The sequence below is a fragment of the Arachis ipaensis genome, chromosome B5 (genome assembly GCF_059453495.1).
Source record: "Arachis ipaensis isolate K30076 ecotype BB chromosome B5, ASM5945349v1, whole genome shotgun sequence".
NCBI classification, from domain to species: Eukaryota; Viridiplantae; Streptophyta; class Magnoliopsida; order Fabales; family Fabaceae; genus Arachis; species Arachis ipaensis.
Window position 1 is genome coordinate 1,147,276 of NC_142440.1, and position 27,377 is coordinate 1,174,652.

Here is a 27,377-nt window from a genome sequence, read left to right on the forward strand (position 1 = left end):
TCTTAAATGAGTATCAATTCTCTTCAAAAGATGTATTTTTTTTTCCATGTGAATCTATTCCTAATATAATTGCAGCTGGAAGTCAACTCAATGAACATATGTAGAGAATTAGCTGAACAGTGTTGTTGATGTGTTTAGGGGGAAGAACCGAAGAATTAATGGTTCAGATGATTAATATGTACCCCAGAAAAATAGTTAAACACTTCAAATCGTAAGTATTATTTTCAAAACATGACTAAGCAGAAAAGAAAAACGGAAAAAAATAGCACAATCTTACATTATATAATTCTCAGTTATCAACGAACTACAAATTAATGAAAAACAGTATAGTATTATTAGGGAATATTCCGATTCACATTATTCTCATCAAATTAAGATGTATGATAAAGAAATGAAACGACTAATTAACTACTTGGCTGAAGGAAAATTAAATGAAACAGCAACGTAAGATCTGCATCTCTGCTTCCAGCAACAATCATGAAGTATGCCATGCTGTAGTTTCATTAGTTGACCTTTTTCAATAAATACATCATTCAATTTTAGGAAGAAGCTAAGAGAAAAGTCGATCATTCAACGCGGAACAAATTTATTAGGTGGCTGAAAATTAAACCCAACTACGTATTGTTTAAAAGAAAAAACATTTGATAAACTACTTTTGGCAGAAGAAGCTCGCAGCAAATGCTGATTGAAAAAAAATGGTATATGGTCAACCTACCAACATTCATCGCATTTTGCACAACTCAATTTAATCATGTTCTTCGATTCCACTATATATTTTAAGAAATATATTTTTTGCATGGACATATTTGATTTTATATTTTATCTAATAACGATGAAAACTATGCCTCAAATCAATATGTGAGACACTCATACACAACTTTTACTTGATCATAAAAATAACTTAGATAAAATCATTCTACATACTATTTTATTTGTATTTTTATTATTATTATTATTACAATAATGCCTGGAACTAAGATAGTTTCAGCCAAAAACCAGCCAAATACCTTTAGATGAATCCAAAACCTCTACGTGGATGGTGTTTATGCTAGGTATTAGGATGTTTCTTTTCTTTGTAAATTGGATGGTTATGAATCTATTTTCTGATTTATCATGTTTTAGGCATTTGGAGAGAGAAGGAGGATGAAGAGACGGAAGTTAATTAAATCAGTTTCTGTGATTCAAGTTGCAATGATACTGAACGTATCTCTTCCTAATTTGAATGTGGTAAAACATTTAATAACCAATATTTTAAATCATAACTAAATAAAATTAATTACTATATTTATAATTAATTAAGTTATTTTATTTTTGGCTGATTTAAAGTTGGTTACCTATATTTTTTCTTATTATTATTATTATCTGGATTTAGCTGGGGTAGTGTTAATTGCCATTATCTTTATTTTACTTTGCGAAGTGTTGAGGCAAGTTATGTAGCCAATAATAAATAGCAAAGGGCTTTAATTTTTGGTTTAATTGCATTCGCATTTATGCAATAATAATGGCAATGCCACCACGGTCTTAGCTTTCATTTTGCCAACTATATTTAATTTAACCATAGGAACTAGCTAGTAGTCCTTCTTCTTCTTCTTCTTCATCTTCTAGATTTTCTGCTTTCCACCACCGACCGATCCGACTTATGAATTTATAAGCCAGCTAAGGTTCTTTGTGTTGGTCCACTCGAGAGTCTCCTGGTTGCAGTTGCTTTCTGCTCTACCATGCATTTTGATGGGTCATTTAATTTTCTCATACTCAACCACATGTGCTTGCTCCACCAACACATTCTATTATGTCACGCCATCAACTTGTTTTATTTTATTTTAGTTTAATGTTACCCTAGTAGCCACATCAAAATTCAACTTAATTGGGCCCAACAAAATAACTCGCATGCTATTTCTATTTAAGATTTACTTAATTTTTCCCTTTATATGGGGTACATGTTAAAAAAAAGGTAAAAGGAGTTACTCTTTTAATAATTGTTAATCAAATATTCCTTTTTATTATGTTTTTAAAGTATACTTTTTGGACGAGTAGTAATTGGAAGATGAAAAAAAATTGAGTACGAGCTGAATTTATTATTGTTGATGAGTATATTTAACTATTAGTCTAATACCTTTAATTTAGCAATCCAATAATATATTTTTAGTTTACATTTTTTATATTATTTGTTAACTACCAATTAAAAATAATTTCTATTAGTTTTCTAATATTTCTCTTACAGGATGAATGTCCAATGAATATGATGGTGTACTATCACTATTTAACAGATTGATTTTTTTATAACGAGGGTTGTGCATATATATTATTCCGTGGGTTACCTGAAATCGGATGTAAATTAGGCTAAAAAGGAAGGCCCAAATCTAAATAAAAGGTGGTTTTCGACTTAATCTGCGTCAAAGAGTCCCGTTCGAGTTGTGTGTTTCAAGAAATGGGAGATGATATCTGCAAAGCACTCCGAAGGCTAAGTTACCACCGTTGAGATAGTTTCACTTCTAATTGTGAATAACTGTTCATTTATCTTAAGACAGTTAAAATCACTCTTCTAGAAGTGGGTGAGAGATTTAAGGAGACAGTTACTTATTTGAATAAGTGTCATCTGTCGTTGAATCCGACCACTTTAGAGAGTATACCATTTGAGGTAGGGCTGGAAGTGAGCCGAGCTAGACCAAGCTCAAGCTCGGCTCACGAAAATTGAGCTTGACTCACGGCTCGACTCATTAACAATCGAACTTATTTCTTAAGTTCAAGCTCGGCTCACCAAAAGCTCACGAACTGGCTCGAGCTCACGAGCTGGCTCAAATAAGAGAAACATAAATACATAATCTATAATTTTATATCAATAAATTATAACTTATATATTTTTAAAAATATTTGAAAATATCAATTTTATATATTGTTTATCTATCAATAAATTATAAATTTTTTATTTATGTCCTATATTAAAATTATATGTAAAAAATAAATATAAATATTAAATAATTAAAATTGTTATAATATATATATAATCGAGCCAGCTCACGAGCTAATGAGCTGAGCTTATCCAAGTTCAAGCTCGACTCATTTAATTTATGAGCTCAATTTCAGGCTCAAGCTTGACTCACCAGCTCACGAGCTTAGCTTATCGAGCTGTTAACGAGTCGAGCTCGAGCTGACTCATGAGCTGGCTTGACTCATTTCCAGCCCTAATTTGAGGTATAGCTCATTGGTTTGATAATATTTTTCTTTAATCTATTAGTTTGTAGTGTAAATATTTTTATACCATCAGTATATATACACAAATTAACTTCGTCTTTTAATTAACTATAAATAATTTAATCATTAATTAAGTTGATGATTTCCAATTATTTAACACAATTTTTTACTTTTTTCTTCCAAAAATAAGAAAATATAAAGCCATAAACAAAAGAATTGAAAACTGCAGACAATTATGTGGCACAAATAAATAAATAAATATAAATAATAAAGAAATAATTATAATTATTTAGTTTAAAAATGAGATAAATTCATTTTGTGACTCATGGGGACATGGGGGCATACATACAAACAAATAATTCTACTAATAATTAACATGGTAACATTGTACACACAGTATGTATTTTCTCTTTGGTTTCCAACAAAAATCATTCATAATTCAAGCCTCAAAGTCGACCATCAACTTGTTCAGCTTCTTGTTGCTTATTCTCTGCTCTATAAAACTCTTCCCACACTCCTCTCTGCACAAAAAAAAATTTAGTCAAATATGTCACCTGAGATGCTACACTAAAATACAAAAGTCAAAGTGACCAAAAACGTAAAAGGCAAATTAAATAAAATATTTTATAAATGAAAAAGTGAGTAACCTTTGAGGCAAGGAAGAAGCAGCATCAGGGGTCAAGATGCGGGCGAGGCGAAGGGCATCGTCTTGGGTGTTAATAATATGATTGAAGCACAAATAACGACCGTAGGATGAGACATCCTCGTAGACGCAGATGTGTGCGTCGACGAGAAAAGGAAGATCAACGGTTACAAAGACACCATCCTCGTACATCTCAGCGGCTCCTCTGAGGTAAGGATTGCTGATGGAGAGATCAGGAGACATCAAAAGACCTGCGTTGATTGACACCATATTCATCCCTCTGTCCATTGCTAGGGCCCACGCTGTCTTCTCTGCCATCGTCTTTGACATTGCATGCCACAACTGTTTCACAGATATCAACTATTCATTAATTAATTAATTATCACTTTTCTTTTTCCATCTTTTCAATTCCTCACTTCCCTACTTTTCAACTTTGTACAATTCCTAATTTACGTTTTTTTACACCAACTGACTAAAATGTATTTTCTGCTTTTTAATTATTTGTCCAAAATTTTTGAATTATCTACTAATTTACTGTCAACAATAATTAATTATTATATTTTAAATATATATATAAAGAGATATCTAAAAAATATATTTATAAAGAGTTAAAGACACTTTTATTAAATACAGCCATAATTTATTAGATACATCTATAAAAATACTTTCATTAAACATAGTTATAACTAAAAATTGACAGAAATTGATAGAAATACTGTTGATACAACTAGCGGGATTGTAGAAATATTTTTTATACTCTTTAAACCGTAGTCATGTAGTTTTGCTTCTAGATGGAAAATAATTCTCTTTTGTCTAGAAGCTAAGGTGTAGACACTATACATACCTTGAATTTACGACAGAAATTGACATCGCTCCAATGCCTCTCGTCCAAGTCAAGTTCCATGCTTTTACGATCCTCTCTCCAAACAACAGCGGTGGCTGAGGATGTAAAAACAACTTTCTCAATGCTTTCTGTTTGTGCACAAGCTTCAAGCACGTTGTGTGCAGCCCTTACCTCCACGTCAGCCATGTATTCCTGCGTACATGACAACTCATCAATTCAATTCAATTTCTACCGTATTTACAGCTTCTTTTTTTTTACAATTTTTGACAACTTTCTTTTGCCAAATTAATTTGGTTGGATGGTCGACTCATTCGTTTATTGCTTACTTTCAAACTTGGAAGGAAGTAAAAATATTTTAAAGAATATTAATGTGGTTTAATTTTCTCTTAATTAATCCACTGGTTACTATTTAAAATTTACAAAAACTAGCACCACCAAAAAGAATCATAATACCTATACGATTTAAATAGAGATGATCAAGCAGTCATGTTTTAATGAGATTAGAGCCATTGCATGTGTTCCATATTGCGCGGGAGCCTACCAAATTTTCCATCATGATTACTAATATTTTAGTATAAGAGGCAATGATATGATTGGATAGTTATTGGAGTAAGGATATTACTCCTATATCCTTACCCGAAAAGAAAAATTTAAAAAAAAAAAAAAAAGTGGGGGATTAACCAACTGAATGGACGACAATGACATATGGGTTAGCTACATTATTATTATGATTAACTAAAACTGTGAATCAAGTATGAAGTGCTTAGTTGTCATAATCTTAAGCGTTGGGTGGGGAAATTAGAGTTGCGATGGAATAGAAGAAGAAGTAAGTTGGGAAAATTCAGGCAAATGATGCCTACCACAATAAATGGAAGCTATATTATATCTCAAAGTTTAAAGACTAACGCAAACAAACACTGCTGGTATTTTCACCCAACCACAACCTCCCCAACAGAAACTGCATGCATTAACTCTATCTTATAAATAAATGAAAAAAAATAATATAATATAATATAATATTTGTGAGTGGAACAATTCCAAGGAAGGGTAATTAAAAAGGAGGTTGCTTGCTTGCTTACATCATAATCAGGTTGATCAGAAGGAGGTTGAAAAGAGTAGAACAAAGCAGAGCAGCCTTTAAGGGAATCCATGATGCTTTGATAATCAAATGGGTCTGAGCGGAATATCTTAAGCTTGTTTGGGTCAGTAGAAATCCCCTTCAACATATCTTCCCCTAATTAACAAGTAATTAATTAAGATAAAAAGAGGAAATATATAGTAAGAATAATCCCATTTACATACCTTGTGTTTGAAAGGAGGCATGAACGGTGTAGCCCCTATGAAGGAGTGTGTGGACAAGGGCGAAGCCCAAATGGGCCGAAGCGTCCATTACACAAACGGTTTGAGCGGTGTGGTCGAATGAGGGTGCCATCTTATGATCTTAATCGGCGATTGAGTGGAAAATAAAAGAGGGGGTTATGTGAAGAAGGTGTAGATTGATTTATAGAGAGAGAGAAGGGCATTCAAAGAGTGTGGAGGGTAGATAGGTAGGAAGGAGGTAGTTGTCGTTTAGGAGATTGACACGCGCACGCACCTTTCTCTCTCTAATTTCATTTATTATTCACACAATATTAAGCTCTTAATATAAAAAGAGGAGGCTCATGGGGTCAAAGGGTCAAAACAAAGGGGGAACGTATTGGAGTTTCTTCAACTTTCAACCCATTATAAATGTAGTTTGGTGGGAATGTGCGTGCCTAGTTATATGCACCTAACTCACCATCTTACCATCTCTTCTCTTCTAATTTCACAAAGCTTTTAACACTCTCTTAATATTATTAATTCAAAAATATACTTATTATGTATTTATTCAATAAGAAATGTTAATTTTTTATTAATAATAATCTTAATGTGTTTTCTTAAAAGGTACATATTAATTAAATTTTTTTAAGAATTAACAAGCTAAGTGGCCTTCTTAAATTATTAAATTGTTATGCTCTCACTCTTAGTCAATTACTACGTCTTTGACTATGTATTGATTTTCAAAACTATTATTCTTACATTAAAATTAGACACCGATAAATTTGTATATAAATATATGTGTGATTTAATTTTATTTTTAATGTATATTTATATTTTATACTAATAACTAATTTTAGTGTACACATAACATAATCAATTAATTTTAAGGTGTTGCATGACTAAGGTAAACTAATTTGTCTTTTATTAAAAAAATAGTTAATAGTATATTTTAAGAGTAAAATAATAAAATTTAAGATATCTTTCGATGGGATATTTTTAAATTTCATGTATTTTTAATATAAGAAAACTTAAACATTGTAACTATATTTCATTTAATTTAAGAATATTTTATTTGGTTGAACTATCAATATTAGTTGTATTTTTAAAATATCCTATCAAATGCATTTTATGAGGTTGAGAGATCAGAGGAAAAAATTAAAATTCTTTCGTTATAGGTGGAAATTGAAATCTCTTATTTTTAGTAGTTAAAAATTTGGATAAATCACCTAAATAAATTGTTTAGAATAAAATTTTAGGTGAATGTCCTCATTATTTCAAATTAATTACATTGTATTTTTATATTTTTCTTTCATGCATGTACATCGTTGTATTTTACCACAATTTAGTAGGTGGTGTCATTTGAGTAAATCAACGATGTAATAGGAAAGTACATTCCTTCACTAATGCTAGCTAAACAAAAAAAAACAGCCAAAACTTACTTTATTTAACATTAATTAATTGTCGCAACAATTAATGAATGCTAAATAAGGCAAGTTATGACTGTTTTTTGTTGATTTTTTTTTTATTACCAAACATTTTTGTATACTAAATTGTGTCATGTTACAACGGTTTACCATGCGTCCATGCCACAAGAATGGATGCCAATGATTTAGTGTAGCAAACAATTGTTATAATTCGTGCTCGACACACAATTTAATATAAATTTTGGGCATGTACACAATGCATTTTTATAAAGTTTAAAATTTTTCATTATAGTTATCACATTTTGTAAAGTTAAAAAATTTAAAATATTATCTATCCATACTATTCTAAAGTAAAAAAAAAAATTAACATATAAAAATTTTCATGTATTGTATCAATTATACTTTTATAATAAAATTAGATTTTTATATTAACAAAATTAAACAATAATAACTAGAATACTCACTCTCTCCCTATTCCATCCCAATTTGTTTGTGCCGGCAAGTCTTCATCTTCATATGGGCTTATGGTGGATCACATTTGTAATAGATAATCTCCATGACTACTCTTTCTGCGATTTCTTTTCAATTTTTCATCCCAAGTTCTATTTTCCTCGTAACAAAATATTTGAATAGTCACATTTATGTACTCTTCGAGAAAACGGTATTAAATGAATAAATGATAATGTATGCAAGTACGTAATTCATGGTGATGACATGGTGTCTCATGTATTTTTAGATTATTTTTAGTGGTATTTGTCTCCCTACATGTACCTAGCTAGCTAGCACATGGAATCAATCCATAATAGAACACCATATTTGAATATGCAACTTAATAAATTTAATTCAAAGGAAGTTAACCCATGCGATAACTTTCTTTTATAATTAACGACGTAGACTTTAGTTATTTTTAGTCGTTATAAGAAAATTTTCAGTAAACAATGAATAAATATCCTCATAAATATTCATTCACTACAAAAAATTATTAAAATAGCAACCAATTTTAACGACTTAAAAAATTGATTGCTAATAACAACTGATTTAGTGATCGATATAAAATTTTTAGGACTAGAGAAAAGTTAGTCGCTAAATCGGTTGCTAATTACATTCAGCGACCGATAAGTTTTTTATATAACTAAAATAAAATTGATCGTTAAATCGGTCGCTATTTTTTTAAGTTAACAATCGAATTAGCAACCAAAACAAGAGAAATAACGTCTTTGGGGTTCTTGGTCACAAAATCGGTCGCTATTTTTAATTTAGCGATCGATTTTGCAACCAATAGAGAATTAGTAAAAATTTATTTGGTCATTAAGGCAGTGGTCGTTAAATCGGTCACTAATAGCAATCGAATTAGCGACCGATTACTTTTTTATACAATCAGGATAAAGTTGGTCGCTAAAATCGGTCGCTATTTTTTAATTTAGTGACCGAATTAGCAACCAAAATAAAGAAGTACCATCTTTGGGACTCTTGGTCACAAAATCGATCACTAATTTTTAATTTAGCGACCGATTTTGCAACCGATAAAAAAATATGATGAAAAATTATTTGGTCGCTATAAACTCATCAGTCACTAAATTAGTCGCTAATTTAGAAAAATAAAATAGTTACTAAATTACCGTCACCAACCCTAATTCACCACACCATTCTCATATTCTCCCTTCAGTTACTGAGTTACACGCCAGAAGCACAGCACCGTCTTCTTCGTCTTCTGAGTTACTCACACCATTGTCGTCTCTTCGTCGCAGCGCCGTCTTTATCATCTTCTGATTGCAGTGTCGTTTTCTGAGGTCTTGGCGTCGTCGCCTTCTTCTTTGAGATTCCGGCGGTGTTGGCGTCATCTGAGTTCGCAGATCGTCTTATCACCATCCAGATCTGGTAGTTAAGGTTTATACACATGTCAACAAATAACAAGATTTTCCAGCGAGCCATCACTTTCCGTTCTCAATCTCGAACATCCAACGAAAGAGAATCAGGTTTCCAAAACCAAGAAACGCCTCGATTTCTTAATTTGTATGTTCTTGATTTGTTTTCTTACTGTTTGTTCACCTTGTTTCAATTTGCAACTATAGCTGAAGCACGCGCATGAGGTTCCAAATCACTCTCAAAGCAGTTACACACTCGATGGCATCCTCTTCCAACACGTTTGGTTGTAGGTACTTACAAGATATTTATTTAAAAAATTGATCTCTATTTGATATTTTTTATATTTTGTTGAAATATAATTATTTATGAAAATCGAATTTTAATAATGGTATATGTGAAATTAGTAAAAATCTATAATTAAAAAATCAGTAACAGCGATTAATTTTAGATTTTATAATGAGACATCAGCGACTGATTTAGCGACTGAATAGTTGGTTGCTATTTGAAGGTTGTGGTAGGCTTAGAGAAGGGGGGTTGAATCTATGCCTTCCTTTTAATTACTGTTGTTACCCCTTTTAAAACAGATTTGCAATTCTAATTCTGTTGTAACTTAGCAGCGGAAATTTATGAGACAATTTATTTTTGTCTCATGAATATCAGAAAACAGAACACAGCAGAGAAGAGAAAGGCTAACACCAGCATGTATCCTGGTTCGGTTGCCTTGTGCTATGCAACCTACATCCAGTCTCCTCCACAACTGTGGAAGAATTTCACTATAGTAAACAGTATTACATACACCAATAACACAGGATTGACCCAATCCTTTCACACTCAAGTTCTAACCTAACTTGACATTGGCTATGCTAATACCTAACTATACCTCTTAGTGCTAACCCAACTAAGAAAGGGATACCATTCAGATACTAGATACAAAACACTTAATCAACCTAAAGAAATCAGAAAATAACTCTAGGCTTTTCTCTCAAGTGTTTCTCTCAGCCTTTTTCCACCCATGGCTTTTTCTCAAGCTTTCTCACAATGCCTTTTCTCTCAAGAAATTACAGAAAGATAAGCTTAGAAAAGTACATTACAATCAGTAAAACATGAAGGAGATTGACTTCATCAACAGCCTCTGTGCTATGCGAAAAACCAGATTAGCAAGCCTCTGATTTAGTTCTTCATACTGGCGGAATGCACCTTTGATTAGGTTACACTGTCCAGTTAGTTGAACTTCTTCAAAGAACTCTCTTAGAACAAACACCTCAGGTTCACTGGTTTTCTCTCCTTAGTTTCTGAATGAACAGCAAACTCCTTATATCTCCTTGCATGTGGCTGAGTTCATCTTCCAATGTCAACACCTTGAGCCTTGAGCTTCACCAACCCACAAGCTTACTTTTTCTTCTCAAGCATCAAAGTAGAACTTTTGCTTCTGACTTTTCCAACTTGACCGAAAGCCACAAAGCAGTAACCATGGAAATCTTCTCATGGTCAACCAAATCTGAACCATTGAACACCAACTTGGTCCCCAAGTCTTGATTAAGACCGTAGATACACAGCAGAATAGGGCAGCGAACAACTTTCCCTTCAATGCCATTTTCGGGTAGTGCAGAGAGTTGGGAAGAAGAGATGAGGATTTGATGCATGCAAGATGAGATGGATTACCTTTCTTAAGCTTGATTTAGCTTGGGATTTCTGTTTTAGCTTCTGTGCTTCAAGCTTCAACTCTCTCTCTCTTGCTTCTTTGGTTATTAGCTTATGGAGGAAGCTTTTTCTCTCTTTCTCTTTCTTACTTTTCTGAACTCTTGATTTGACTTGATTAGAGAGGAGAAGAACGTTGCTTTAGTTGGAGCAAGATGGAGGGAATTGTTTGCTGAAACAAAATTGGGCTTGGATTGGGTTCTTCTCTCTTTAGCCCGTGGTGCCTTGCTATGCTTCTTTGATGAATTTGTTTGAGATGAATGGCTTGGGTTTGATCTATTTATACTTACCATTCAGCCCATTAGCCTTGTTTTGTCATTCATTCAACTTGGGCTGCTTAAATTGAATTATGGCCTGCAGCATAACATAAATAATTAGCAATGTATATTTATTAGTTAAACAACTCTAATTATTTATTTTGCCAAAAATAATGTTTGTCATCACTGATTAATTTTGTTAATTTCTTAACTCAACAATCTCCCCCTTGATGACAAACATGATTTAAGCAATAATCAAAAGGAAGTAAGTTTGAGTTAGGTTTAGAAAACTCCCTTTGATTTTATGTTGCTCCCCCTGAATCTATGCTTTCCTCTTTGTCCCTGTTTCACATTGTACTTAAAGGAAGCACAATAAAGAGTTATGTACAGTATATCTTGTACAATGGATATCAAATGAGCAACATCACATAATCAGCTCAACATCAAGCTATTACCATCAGCAAACGGATTCAGCATGTGAGAAACAAGTATTAATGCAGCAAAAATAAGTAACAAGTCTACTATCCTATCCTGTTGCTATTGCTATTTTATTGCTATTTTACTCCCCCTTTTGTCATCAAGGGCGGATAAGAGCAATAAAAACAAAGTCTTGCATCCTGCAGAAAAGAGTTAGAGCACAGATCAATGTACTAATTAAGCTGTCTAAAGAGCATCAGTAGTAAGAGTTATTACAGTCATCCAAAAGGAAATAGTTCAAAAGTAGCAAAAGAAGCAGAAATCATGAGACAAAAAGAGAGCAGCAGCAGTTTTTATGAGACAAATCCTAGGCATCAGAACCATTCCCTTCCGAAACAGCATCCTCTTCAACATCAGTGGCAGCATCTTCATCATTTTGAAGGTTATCAATGAAGGTCATCAGTACAGCCACCCTATCCCTTGACTTCTTCAGGAAGTTCTCATGCTTGCTAGCCAGCTTCCTTTTCTCTTTGCTCAATTCAATCAAGTGGTTCGATTGAGAGACAAACTCTTGAGCAACATCCCTGACTACATTCAGCAGAGTGGATTTCTTCCCAGTGGAAATGGAAGTACCCTCAGTGGAAGGAGCAGTGGAATCCTCAGGGACAAAATCCTCATCTTCATCATCTAGGACGACTCGTTCAGATCGAGTGGGTCCTTTGTTCTGTTTCACTGAACCACCCCCCTTTAGGTATGAATGTCTATTCTCATATTTCTCATTGGTCAAGTCAACACCAAAATACTCAAAAATACAAGTTAGAAACATGCCATAAGGTAGAGCTTTGTCCTTTTCACTTCTAACCGAATCAAACATGTATCTTACCATCAAATATGCAAATGAAATTTCAGTTTTGGTGAGAAGGGCATATAAAACAAGAGTGTCAGTGTATGAAACCCTTTGATATGAACCACTTTGAGGAAGTATAATGTGGTTGACCATGCGGTGCAACTGAGCACGTTCATATCCTAGGGCTTTGTGTGTGGGTGTAATACCATTTATCAAGGAGATATGTTCACAAATACTAGCCAGGGCATCATTGTAAGAGACACCAACTCCTTCATCCCACTTAACTGACGTGTAGGCACAGGGCCCAACATCAGTATACTTCAAAGCATCACTGATGGTCTCATTGTTTAAAACGATATCTCGACCCTTGACATACGAATGAGCAGTGCCCTCATGATAAGTCATGTTTGCATAAAACTCTTTAACCAACAAGGGATAAACAGGTTTTTTGATATCAAAAAGGTGATTCCAGTCCAGAAAAATCAAGTTATCAACAAAAGGAAAACCTTTTCTTTTCAAAGATGGCAAATCAGCAAGAAAAGAGGGACAAAGGGTACGATACTGGATAACCTTCTCATAAAAATCATTGTTCATGGCAGATTTGAATCTATAAGGGTTATAGTTCGAATGAGAAGTCAAAAAATGAGCTTTGTGATCAAAAGGTCCAATGTCTGGTTCTTTAACATTCTGGAGAGGGACTTGAGTGTTACCTCGTTGAGATCGCATTGGAACCGACCTGGATTTTGGTTGTGTTGGTTCGGGTATGGGTTCCTCAGTCGCCTGACGTTTGCCTTTGGAGGAGCCAGGCTTTGCTGAACTTGGTTTTGAGGAGCCAGGCTTGGAAGGTGTGGCCTTTGGTGGTGGCGTCGGCTTGGCAGAGGCAGGAAACCTGGGAGTGTTTTTGGTCCGAGCCATGGGGTCACAGCGATGAGGAGAGGTAGGAGGAGAAGGAGAAGGGGTAAAGGTGTGGTCTTGAGAGCGAGTGGATGGCTTTGTGGGTAGCTTGAAAACCTTCTCTCGAGGAGCCCTTTTTGCAATGGTTTTCTTCCTCATTTGGTTAGTTTCAATTTAAGAAGTAGAGAGAGTAGTAAGGGTAGTGGTGAAAACCGAAGTGATGGAGAAGGAGTTATGGAGGGAAGAGAGGGAGTGTTGGTAACCGTACCCAAAAGCAAGTTTCCTAAACCATGCAACTGCATCACCATTTGAAAAGACTTGAAAAGACATGACCTCATTCAAGAAAGATTTTATTTGATTTCAAAAATTAATTTTAAAATTTAAAAAAAAAACAACACTATTAACCTGAAACACCTTTTTGGGCCAAAATTAAATCCTCTTGAAATCTATTTGGGCCACAAAACATTTATTGAAAACCTTTTAAGAAACACACAAGTCATCAAAAAAAATAACAAACAAGATTGTAACATTCATGTTAGGGCCTTGAGGTGATTTAGATTAAATGAAACATATAGGACAACCCAGATCTGAATTGAGGTTGGTCCAGATCAATTTTTTTCTTGAAGCAAGCCCAGAACACGTTGACATGAGGGAAACATTCATCACCTGCCCAGAATTGTCTCATACCTGTTTATGAGACAAAAAGCTCCAGCAAATACATTAGCATTTTTCAAACAAGGAATCATAACTCAAAATTCCTAAACAAGTCCTAAGCATGCAGAATCTATCCTCAGCTAATGGTTTTGTAAAAATATCTGCTAATTGCTCCTCTGATTTAACAAATTGAATACTAATATCCCCCTTTTGGACATGTTCCCTTATTGAGTGAAATTTCACTTCAATATGTTTAGTCCTAGAGTGCAAAACTGGATTTTTAGAAATATTAATGGCACTCATATTATCACACAGCAGGGGAATATTTTCAGCCTTTAATTTGTAATCAGCAAGCTGTGTTTTTAACCATAAAAGCTGAGAACAACAAGAAGAAGCAGCTATATACTCAGCCTCTGCAGTGGAAAGAGCCACTGTTGGTTGCTTCTTACTTGACCATACATTTAAGGACTTCCCAAGGAAGCAACATAAACCAGAAGTGCTCCTTCTATCAACTCTATCACCAGCAAAATCTGCATCACAGTAACCAACTGCAGAAAAATCATCAATCTTAGGATACCAAAGACCAAAATTGGATGTGCCATGAACATATCTAATGATCCTTTTAGCTGCAGAAAGATGTGACTCTTTTGGTTTGGATTGGAACCTAGAACACAATCCAACGCTTTGCACAATATCGGGTCTAGAGGAAGTTAAGTACATAAGAGAGCCAATCATTCCTCTATACCTAGTCTCATCAACATCTTTCTCAGTTTCTCCCTTATCTAATTTAGAATTAGGATGCATGGGAGTTCCCATGGGTTTGGCATTTTCCATACCAAATTTCTTAACTAATTCCTTGGCATACTTCTCTTGATGAATGAAAATACCTTTTTCAGTTTGTTTAATTTGCATCCCAAGGAAGAAATTAAGTTCACCCATCATACTCATGTCAAATTCACTTGTCATGAGTTTTCCAAATTCAGAACAAAGGGATTCATTAGCTGATCCAAAAATAATGTCATCAACATATATTTGGACTAGGATAAAAGAATCATTAGAATTCTTGATAAATAGAGTTGTATCAGTGGTGCCTCTTTGAAAACCATTTTTCAAAAGAAAAGAGCTAAGTCTCTCATACCAAGCTCTAGGAGCTTGTCTTAAACCATAGAGAGCTTTAGAAAGTTTGAAAACATGATCAAAATGCTCTTTATTTTCAAAACCAGGAGGCTGCTCCACATACACTTCTCTATCTATCACTCCATTCAAAAATGCACATTTCACATCCATTTGGTATAATTTAAAACCACAAAATGCAGCATAGGCTAAGAGAAGTCTTATGGCTTCCATTCGGGCAACAGGGGCAAAGGATTCATCAAAGTCGATTCCTTCTTCTTGGTCATATCCTTGTGCCACCAGCCTTGCCTTGTTCCTTGCAATGCTACCATCTTCTCCCAATTTGTTCCGGAATATCCACTTGGTGCCGGTCACTTTCTTTCCACTTGGCCTTGGAACCAACGTCCACACTTGGTTCTTTTCAAACTCAAGAAGTTCATCCTCCATAGCTTTAACCCAAGAAGGGTCACTAAGTGCTTCCTTGACGTTTTGAGGCTCTATTTGTGAAAGAAGGGCAATGTTTGAACCTTCATTTGCCTTTCTAGTGGAGGACCTTGTTTGCACCCCATGAGAGACGTCCCCAATGACAAATTCCTCAGGATAATTCTTCAAGAATCTCCATTCACGAGGTCTGGTGGACTTGGAGGCAGATTCAGTCACCAAGGGATTCTGTGTGCTGCTGTCTGCAGAATTTCCTTCAGATTCATGAGACAAAATGGAATTGTCTCTTGAATTTTCATCATTTGCTGTTTCTGGTTCAGCTTGTCCAGAATTCTCTTTTCCATGATTCTGAGCATTCTCATCCTCCTTTTGAGCTTGATTTCCTGCATCAACATCTTCCAAAATGCTTTGCACCAAGTTAGTATCACAGAATGTAACATGTATGGACTCTTCAATAATTCTAGCATCTTGATGATAAACCCTATATGCTTTACTAGTTGTGGAATATCCAACAAACAAACACTCATAAGCCTTTGGATCAAATTTTCCCAAATTTTCTTTGTTATTTAAAACAAAACATTTGCATCCAAAGATGTGCAAGTAATCTAAGTTTGGTGGGTAGCCTTTCCAAAGTTCATAAGGGGTTTTCTTCAAAAATTTCCTTATGATTGTTCTATTTAAAATGTGGCAAGCTGTGTTAACCGCTTCAGCCCAAAGGAATTTTGGAACATTGCTCTCACAAAGCATGGCTCTTGTCATTTCTTGTATGCTTCTATTTCTTCTTTCCACAACACCATTTTGTTGTGGTGTTCTTGGACAAGAGAAGTTGTGAGATATTCCAAATTCCTCACAAAAGGATTCAAACAAATTATTTTCAAATTCAGTTCCATGATCACTTCTTATAGAAGAGATTTTCAAATCCTTTTCATTTTGAATTTTCTTGCAAAAAGGTTCAAAGGCCGAAAAGGCTTCATTTTTGTGTGCAAGAAATAAAACCCAACCAAACCTAGTGTAGTCATCCACAATTACTAAACCATAATATTTACCACCTAGGCTTTGAGTTCTTGTTGGACCAAATAAATCAATGTGTAGCAACTCAAGTGGTCTTTTAGTAGAGATGTCTTCCTTTGGTTTAAAAGAACTTTTTGTTTGTTTTCCCATTTGGCAAGCATCACAAGTGATGTCTTTGTCAAACTTTATCAAAGGAAGACCTCTTACTAATTCTTTCTTTACAAGTTTGTTTATTTGAAACATACTTGCATGGCCCAATCTCTTGTGCCATAACCACTTTTCAGATTCTTTAGAGTGAAGACAAGCTACATTTTGATTCTTTAGTTCATCAAGAGTAAGTCCATACATATTATTGAAACGCTTGGCAACAAACATCACTTCATTTGTCTTTTCATTAACAACACAGCATTCAAGCCTTTTGAAAACAACTAAATATCCCAAGTCACACAGCTGACTTATACTTAAAAGATTGTGCTTTAAACCACAAACTAAAAGTACATCATCAATGAAAGTAGATTGCTCATTACCTACTTTTCCAACAGCAATGATTTTACCTTTACCATCATCTCCAAAGGTCACAAAACCTCCATCATACTTATTTAGTTTGATGAAGTAGGTTGACCTTCCAGTCATGTGCCTTGAACATCCACTATCCATGTACCACAAGTCCTTTTTGTTCTTGGATGCTAGGCAAATCTCATCAAGATTGTTGTTTCCAGCCATGAAGCAGTCTTTGTCATCTCCTTCAGATTCATCTTCTTCATTTGAGTCATTCTCAAGATCCTCCCAAGCTGCCATGAGTACTCTCTTCCTTTCCCTCTTGTCTTTGTCCTCCTTTTTGAGCTTTGGACAGTTTGACTTGAAGTGTCCAGCCTCCTTGCAATGATGGCATGTCACCTTGCTCAAGTCCATCTTTTGCTCCTTTGAACTTGAACCCTTGTATTTGCTCTTGCTTTTCATCATCCTTCTAAATTTCCTAGCAAAAAACAAAAGTTCGTCATCTGAAATACCATCACTAGACTCACTCTCTTTTGGTTCTATTTGTGACTTGAGGGCTATTCCCTTTTTCTTTGAGTATGTGTTTGTGTGTGTGGCTTCATAGGCAAGGAGTTTTCCTCTCAGCTCATCATAGGTTATGGGACTTATGTTGTTACTCTCGGTTAGGACAGTGGCAGTGTTTTCCCACTCTTTTGTGAGGCTTCTGAGGAGTTTTCTCACCAAGGTTTGTTCTGCATAGTTTGTACCCATAGCATCTAGGTTGTTGATTATGATTGAGAATCTCTCAAATGCTTCATCAATGCTTTCTCCATCCTTCATGCTAAACATCTCATACTCTTTTCGCAGCATATCAATCCTCGTTTCTTTGACTTGTTTAGTGCCTTCGTGTGTAACCTGAAGTTTTTCCCAGATTTCTTTGGCTGTCTTGCATCTAGACACCTTCCGGTACTCTTCAAAGCTGATCGCACAGTGAAGAAGGTTGATTGCTTTAGCGTTCAGCTCTATCTTCTTCTTGTCATCTTCATTCCATTCAGCTTCTTCTTTCGGAGTCACCACTCCATCAGCACTTGTTTTTGTTGGGATCTTGGGACCACTCACAACGATCTTCCATAAGTTGTAGTCAATGGATTGGATGAAGATCCTTATCCTTTCTTTCCAGTAGGAATAGTTCTTTCCGTTAAAGAAAGGTGGCCGGTTGTTTGACTGGCCTTCAGTGAGGGTGTAGGCAATTGTGGTTGTGCCCAGATTGTTCGCCATTGGATCTTTGCTCCAAGCGGTTAAGCTTGATTCTTGAGACCTTAGCTCCTGATACCAATTGAAGGTTGTGGTAGGCTTAGAGAAGGGGGGGTTGAATCTATGCCTTCCTTTTAATTACTGTTGTTACCCCTTTTAAAACAGATTTGCAATTCTAATTCTGTTGTAACTTAGCAGCGGAAATTTATGAGACAATTTATTTTTGTCTCATGAATATCAGAAAACAGAACACAGCAGAGAAGAGAAAGGCTAACACCAGCATGTATCCTGGTTCGGTTGCCTTGTGCTATGCAACCTACATCCAGTCTCCTCCACAACTGTGGAAGAATTTCACTATAGTAAACAGTATTACATACACCAATAACACAGGATTGACCCAATCCTTTCACACTCAAGTTCTAACCTAACTTGACATTGGCTATGCTAATACCTAACTATACCTCTTAGTGCTAACCCAACTAAGAAAGGGATACCATTCAGATACTAGATACAAAACACTTAATCAACCTAAAGAAATCAGAAAATAACTCTAGGCTTTTCTCTCAAGTGTTTCTCTCAGCCTTTTTCCACTCATGGCTTTTTCTCAAGCTTTCTCACAATGCCTTTTCTCTCAAGAAATTACAGAAAGATAAGCTTAGAAAAGTACATTACAATCAGTAAAACATGAAGGAGATTGACTTCATCAACAGCCTCTGTGCTATGCGAAAAACCAGATTAGCAAGCCTCTGATTTAGTTCTTCATACTGGCGGAATGCACCTTTGATTAGGTTACACTGTCCAGTTAGTTGAACTTCTTCAAAGAACTCTCTTAGAACAAACACCTCAGGTTCACTGGTTTTCTCTCCTTAGTTTCTGAATGAACAGCAAACTCCTTATATCTCCTTGCATGTGGCTGAGTTCATCTTCCAATGTCAACACCTTGAGGCTTGAGCTTCACCAACCCACAAGCTTACTTTTTCTTCTCAAGCATCAAAGTAGAACTTTTGCTTCTGACTTTTCCAACTTGACCGAAAGCCACAAAGCAGTAACCATGGAAATCTTCTCATGGTCAACCAAATCTGAACCATTGAACACCAACTTGGTCCCCAAGTCTTGATTAAGACCGTAGATACACAGCAGAATAGGGCAGCGAACAACTTTCCCTTCAATGCCATTTTCGGGTAGTGCAGAGAGTTGGGAAGAAGAGATGAGGATTTGATGCATGCAAGATGAGATGGATTACCTTTCTTAAGCTTGATTTAGCTTGAGATTTCTGTTTTAGCTTCTGTGCTTCAAGCTTCAACTCTCTCTCTCTTGCTTCTTTGGTTATTAGCTTATGGAGGAAGCTTTTTCTCTCTTTCTCTTTCTTACTTTTCTGAACTCTTGATTTGACTTGATTAGAGAGGAGAGGAACGTTGCTTTAGTTGGAGCAAGATGGAGGGAATTGTTTGCTGAAACAAAATTGGGCTTGGATCGGGTTCTTCTCTCTTTAGCCCGTGGTGCCTTGCTATGCTTCTTTGATGAATTTGTTTGAGATGAATGGCTTGGGTTTGATCTATTTATACTTACCATTCAGCCCATTAGCCTTGTTTTGTCATTCATTCAACTTGGGCTGCTTAAATTGAATTATGGCCTGCAGCATAACATAAATAATTAGCAATGTATATTTATTAGTTAAACAACTCTAATTATTTATTTTGCCAAAAATAATGTTTGTCATCACTGATTAATTTTGTTAATTTCTTAACTCAACACTATTTACCAACCGATTTTTTCACCGACCAATTTAGTAACCGAAAAATTGGTCGCCGATTTTATTAGCAACCAATATCGTTTTGTACTAGTTTGGTAGCATTGGTTGAAGATCGGTCGCTAACGGTTAGCGACCGAAGTTGGTTGCTATTTTCTAATTAGCGACCAAGGTTTTAAAAATCATCATAATTGGTCGATATTTCGATAATTTTTTGTAGTGATTAAGCTCAAAGAAATACATATTATTATTTTTAATGTTAATAAACTAATTAATTGGTGTGAAACACACTTACTTTTTGAGTTAATATTCAATTTGTCTCTGAAATTTTAGGTTGAACTCAAATTAATCCTTAAAATTATAATTGACTCAGTTTGGATCCCAAAATTTATAACAGTAACTCGCGTTAGTCTCTGAACTAATTTACGTGAACGGCGTGTTAATTTTACACGTTAATTTATCAAGATTTAGACTTATTATCTAGATTTCAAGTGACTGAGATGTAGTAGACCTTCTATAAATTTGATTGGTTCGCTAATATCCTTACGAAGACGACAATAACAAGTTCAGTTTGAAAATTTTGGGGTTCTACAAGTAATGGCTAAGCTTCTGAAAGTTCATAGGTCTAGATCACATGAAACTTGAACGAGGAATTTAAATTACAGCAAGTAGGGGTGTCCGCGGATCGGATCGGATCGGATATGACTAAAATTTCAATCCGATCCGCACTAAAATCATCGGATCGGATCGGATCCAATATCCGCAGTTTTTAAGGTTGGATCCGATCCGATCCGCACATTTGCGGATCGGATCGGATTGGATATCGGATATATCCGCAAAACACAAAAATATTTTTAAAAACTTATTTTTATTAAAAAAATATCAATAAAATTTATTTTTTCTATTCTTTTAAATATGTTTACTCTTAAAATAATATTAAACATACTTTTTTTGAATAATAAATTAAAATAATTTAACATATATGATAATTATTAGTTAAAATAAAACATAAAAAGAATATTTTACTTATTTATTTCTTTATTTTTGCGGATACGCGGATATGCGGATACCAACACAAAATCCGCAATCTGATCCGATTAGTGTGTGGATCCGATCCGATCCGATCCGAAAGCCTTGCGGATCGGATCCATATCCGCAATTTTCGGATCGGATTCGGATAAACACCGCGGATATGCGGATCGGATCCGATCCATGGACACCCCTAACAGCAAGTTAATATATCAAATCAACACGTCGTTAATAAAAATCAGCTCAAGAGTTAATACCGAATTATGATTATACATTTTAAAATTCAATTTAATTCAATTAAAATTTTGAGAATATGATCAAATTGAATCCGACCTCAAAATTTAAATTTAAAAAATTTATTTGAGTATTAACTCCTGATTTTTCGCTTGTAACAAGAAAAATGTACGAAGGGATCGGATTTTTGGGAGAAAACAAAAAAAGGAAATTGGAGTGAAAGTAGGGAAGAAGAATGACGATAAGCAAGTTTTGAAAGGTTCATAGTCTGGATATATTTGTATGCATTGAAGGGAATATTAATAATGAACATTTGAAAGGAAAACAGGACATGTGTATGTACCTTGAGTACTTGCTGTTTAAACTAACATTACAAGAAAGAAAAAGACATTGCACACAAGGCTGAGTTTTGTGGTGTTATTATTTACCTAGCAAAATTTTTAAATATGTTCTAATAATTTTGATTTGCAAAGGATAAAAAGAAAAAAAAAAGTTGACACACCATAAAATAAATTTTACAATGTCCATGTAAAGATTCCAAACAAACACAAGATTTCTTTTTTTTTTTTTTTTTTAATCCTAATTGTATAGAGAGCTTAATTATCTGCCGCTTTAATTAATTGCCAAGTACACAATGACTCAGTCCAAAGTTGTGGCTTTGGTTTTGAAAACGACAACTGCGACAACGGCAAACTTAGTTGGTCCCGGAGTTGGAAAAGTCTGCAAATTACAACATATATAATTCATAGGCGAAACACTTTGACTTTATCCAAATCATAAAAACTTGGAAACTAAATATGATCGAAAAATATTAACCAAAAAAGAAATAATCATAAACTCAATACTAACAAACTCAAAAGCTAATTTGAAATATACACACATTCCATTTATGGAATTTTTATATGACTAATATGTTGACGTTAAGATTTCATCCTACAAATTAATGTCTATTTTATCATTTTTTTAATATACCATCGTATCTGGAACACCGAACACTCAAATTTTTTCTTTTTTTATTGTTTGGTGTCTATTAATTATTCTTTTTTGAGGAAAAATTCTGCCCTGATAATAACATTAAAAGATAACGAGATCCCTTAAAAAAAAAAAAACTCTTTTTCAGCTCCTATTTTTTAACTCCGTTAAATAAGTTAGTCCTTCCATTAATAATTTGTCTCTAGAGTTAATTGACCATGTCTACGTAACACGTTTACGTTAATGATATGTCAGTTAAATGCCAACCTGGATGCACAGATTAATGGGCCACTTAATCTGGTCCCTAACAATTTTATTAAAAAAAGAAGATCCATATGTGATAACACAAAACCCTCTTTCACTCTCTAAAATTACAAAAATCCTAATTCTCTCCCTTCCAAAATTCGTTGAAGACCCTTCACTTGGAGGAAGACAGTGCTCCCGACGGAATTATTGACGGCGTTTTGACGGTACCGTGACGAAAAAATTGTCTGTTGAGAAGTAAGCTTTGTTACTCACTTTCTTTGCCATTGCATGTGTATGATCAAGTTGAAGCTGGTTTTATTCACACTCTCTGCTATTGAACATGCTTTGAAACTTATGATTTGGAGTATAGTTTATATTCAAATTTTGCATGAAGGGCTGAATTAGATCATGGCTTAGGATTCAATAACAACAAATATGCTCTGTATATTTTGACCAAAAAACTTAGGTGTTTTATTGAGGTTGATGCTTCGATTCCTTATTGTTCATAAGTTTGCATTTTAGTCTAATGCAATGCAATATTATGTCTGTTTTGAATCTTACATGCTCTTCTTAAAAATGATATTTGTCTTTGTTCCACCACATATACGCATACACAAAAATGTTCCATTGGTCATAGATTTTCATTAACTTGTTACATAGTTTTATTTAAATTTTTGCAAGAGTTTAAACAAGTATACCTTGAAATTATTTGGTATGAACTAATCTATCTGAATTTTAGATAAATTAATATATAATTCATATTGACATGTTTAATGAATAATCTACATTAAAATCTGTCTATCTATCTATTAAAATTTAAAGTTTAATTATGATGTTATGTGTTTTCCAAAAGGTGCAGCACTTACTCTCTTTGCCAACATCATAACCACGCAGCGTGCAACCCCTAGTTTCTGAAAAATGATCTTCATGGCTCATGGTGGTAGACAGTTAGGATTCTACAAAAGAAGGAAGGAAGAAGAGGCGTTTAGGGTTGGTCATGTTCTGTGCAGATAAAACACGAAATTATATTTTTCAAAAATTGTCAAAGGTCGGATTGGGTGATTCATTAATATGCCAATCCAAGCTAGCACTTAACGGACATATCACCATCTTAACTTGCCATATATTCACGTTCCGTTAACCCCAGAAACATACTATTGACGTAGGGGCTAATTTGTCTCACGGAAAAAAAATATCAGGAGCCGGAAAGTGTTTTTTTTTTTTTTCTAAGGACCTCGTTGTCTTTCGAAAAAATTGTCAAGAGTTAAATTGGGTATTCACTTTTTTTTTTTTTTGGACGTCCGTCTATTAATTAATTAATTATTTGAATTCCATTTCTGTAATATCAAGAGTTTGATAAAACCCAACAGATGTTGAGCCCAACTTAAAGAGATCCGGTATATCGATAATTCATTAATTGGGTGTTTAATACATATATGTCCATCATCCAAACCTATTGGTAAACCCTCTGATCCAAAAGAGTCATTATTTTTTGTTGGGGTAGCTGATGCACAAATATCATATTGACCAAGAGCCCAAAATTTTGTGTGTGGAAGTCTATACAAAGTTTTTGATGGTTTGCATTGCTAAAATCCTGTTTGTATTGGACATTAATGAAAATTGAAAGATCCATCATTCTCATAATATTTCTCTTCTTTACACACTACTTTTAGGTTCATTAGTAATTTAGTATATCCACAAAATTTGTACATAAATACATTAAATTGTCAATGAATCTAAAAAATAGAAAAGTTAAATATTTTAAGAAATTATTAATAAGTGTTCTAAAACCACTTGTTAAGGGCATCAATATAATAAGTCTGTAATAAAAAATAAATATTTTAAAATTTCAATATATTTATTGTGTATTTAATAAAAATAACCTTAAAATGATACGAATGGATTTTTATATTATATTTTAACTTTAGGGTTAATTGTGTTATATTTATTATTTTCTGTTATATATTTTAAAACTTTTTTGCAATTAATATTTACTGATATTCACAAAGATCTGTCATCTCCAAAAAAACTGATAAATAAGCATCTATGACGAAAATAAACAAACAATGAAAAGCATTCTATTATATATATTATGGAAGGCATTCTTCTTTTTTTTTTTCAACTATTACAAGAATTGTATAAAAATTTTGACAAAATCATATGTTTGGATTTTTCGGTTGGTATATGCATATTTTCTAAAAGTTTAAATATTGTGATTGTAAAATATTTCTTTTCCTTTTAATTCAAACAAATTCTTGAAAATCAATAAATTTTAAGAAATTCAATAATTTTTCTTTGAGTAAAGTATTGTTTTTGTCCCTAACGTTTGGGGTAAGTCTTATTTGTGTCTCTAACGTTTAAATCGTTCTATTTGTATCCCTAATGTTTATAAAAGTGATTCAATGATATTCTATTATCAATTATACTAACAAATCAGATTATATTTTTCAATTATTCTAACTTGGATGCATTCATTCTCAATTATGTCTAATTTGAATGTGTTCGATTTTAATATTATACCCACTATTTGTGTTAGATTCAATTATGTCCCTAAAAAAGTGAATTATGTAAATGTTGTAGGAATTAGTTTCAACTTTTGATAAGCTATTTTTCGGAGTAGATCATCGATTCTATCCCAGACATTTGTATTCTAACTTCAAGAAGAGATTTTTAAAACTCAAACTAAAGCGTTCATGATGTGTAATTTACAGCAGGATAACATTGAATCACTTTTACAAATGTTAGGGATACAAATAAGACAATTTAAACGTTAGGGACACAAATAAGATTTACCCAAAACGTTGGAGACAAAAACGATATTTACTCTTTTTCTTTTCAATTTTAAGTTGAAAAGTTAAAAAATATAAATTGTAGCATAGAAATTCAATAATCAATCTTATCTTGTGAAGTCAATCGAAATGGGAGAGTGCCAAAAATGGAACAAAGGAGATGAACCTTATCCTAGTGTTTACTATCCAATGTCCTCTCCTTTTTCAAGATTCTTTTTCAACCATTTTGTCTGTATTCTCCAATCTCCATGCAATGCAAAACCATTTTCGCACGAAAACCACAGCAAGCACCCTTACCATACCGTTTGCCCATTCCGTTGACGGGAGATTTTACAATAATAATGACGTGATGAGTCTTGGAATTTTCTTCCCTTCTTCTTCAAACACATTTTAATGTCCCTACCAATTATTTCTTAGGAGGAGGACTTGAATCTTTTATATATGGCGACTCCATGATTGTAAATTAAAGATATAATATCAAAATTTACTTCCTAACTAATAGGAAGAAACAAAAGTGTTGTCACCCAAAAAGAAATATGCATATGATTTAATTGTTATATTATATATTTATTATTCGTAGTGAGTAGCTGTATTTGAGAGCATGACTCTTTTTGAGTTTTTTGTTTAATTTGAATTTAATTTGAGAGAAAGACAACGTTTTTTTATCTATTTTTTTATTATTTTAGAAAATAACTCAACGTGATAAATTGATAATCCTAGATCAAACAAGCAAATAAGCTTTCACCTAATATGTATCCATTTTTTTTTGTTGTCTACGGTATCCTTCAGTCCGATAGGTCAAAGACTAATCCGTCGTGGATCGGAACTCCATTTAAGGATCTACCGCTGGCCAATGAATTGCTGTATACACAATGCGAGATTCAAACTCCCGATACTTACTTAAACGGACGAGTGAGCTAACCACTCGACCAACCCAAGTTGGTTGCGTAATACCCGATTGTTCATTCCATTTAATCAGCTCTTCTAACACATTGATTCATGATTTTAATTGCAGAGTAGTATGACATTCTTGTTAAACCCCACACAACAGGAACCATTAGCACACACTTTCACATTGCCCCTTGCATTGATCACATAAGTTACCCACCAATTATGATAATAGTAAGAACAATCAACCAAAGACAATATTACATCTACATGAAAGTATTTCACCACATCAGTTTCACTTCACATTCTTCTTTATGTAAGTTTCACTTCACTACTTTTCAATACTCCATCACGTGATCTTTTTCTACGTGGCGTAATATTTACTATTTAGAGTTTGGACTCCATCAAACCATTTCACAAACCGCCCGTGAATCAATTTTCTTGCGCCTCCCTCCCACAGAAAAGTCTCTGCTCCTTTAGAACTTTCCATAATTAACTTGTACTCAACACCATAATAGTGTTAATCTTAAGTATACATTCAAAATTAACAATTAAATCAATTATTAATATAAAATGTACATTAAAAATATAATAGTTATTTTGATAAATAATTTTTTAATATACATGTAACATTTTTACTATAATAATTAAATTGGCTTTAGTATTTCCTTCAAAATATGATAAAGCAAATCAAATAAAGTACCATGCTTAAATAATCTTAAAGGATACATTTGATTTGATATAAGTAAACTTTATGTAAAATAATACTAAAGAAAGAATTTTAAGTATACCGAAAATATCGGTATTTCAATTGTTTTAACCGTTCATCTGAATTATAAAAAATATGTATAATATTTATTAATTGAAATCAACAGTTAATACAACTGGAATATTAATGTTCTCCGGTACACTTAAAATTTTTTCAATACTAAAATATTCTCGTATTATTTTTTATTCACACAATAATTAGAAAACAAGCCTGCTATTTGGGGGGGTACACGTGTGACCACAAAAACGTGTCATAATCTAGTAGAATCAGGGGGTCAACCCTTTCAGCGGTGCTAAACTGCTAATGGTTCAGATGCAATACAATCATACACTATAAGATTAAATACCCCTTTTGCCCCTCCATTAAATC

The 27,377-nt window shown here is 33.8% G+C and overlaps 1 protein-coding gene and 1 pseudogene across 1 annotated transcript; both read right to left on the reverse strand.

The window, feature by feature from the left end:
- Positions 1-3,443: 3,443 nt before the first annotated feature.
- Positions 3,444-6,295, reverse strand: LOC107642330 (cinnamoyl-CoA reductase-like SNL6). The gene is made up of 5 exons (XM_016345644.3): positions 5,982-6,295; positions 5,759-5,913; positions 4,680-4,871; positions 3,840-4,177; positions 3,444-3,713 (listed from the first exon to the last, which is right to left on the reverse strand). The coding sequence occupies exons 1-5, from the start codon at positions 6,109-6,111 to the stop codon at positions 3,632-3,634; spliced, it is 897 nt and encodes a 298-aa protein (XP_016201130.1). The 5' UTR covers positions 6,112-6,295; the 3' UTR covers positions 3,444-3,631.
- Positions 6,296-12,007: 5,712 nt separating this feature from the next.
- LOC148563190 (uncharacterized) lies at positions 12,008-13,711 on the reverse strand (annotated as a pseudogene).
- Positions 13,712-27,377: the final 13,666 nt, after the last annotated feature.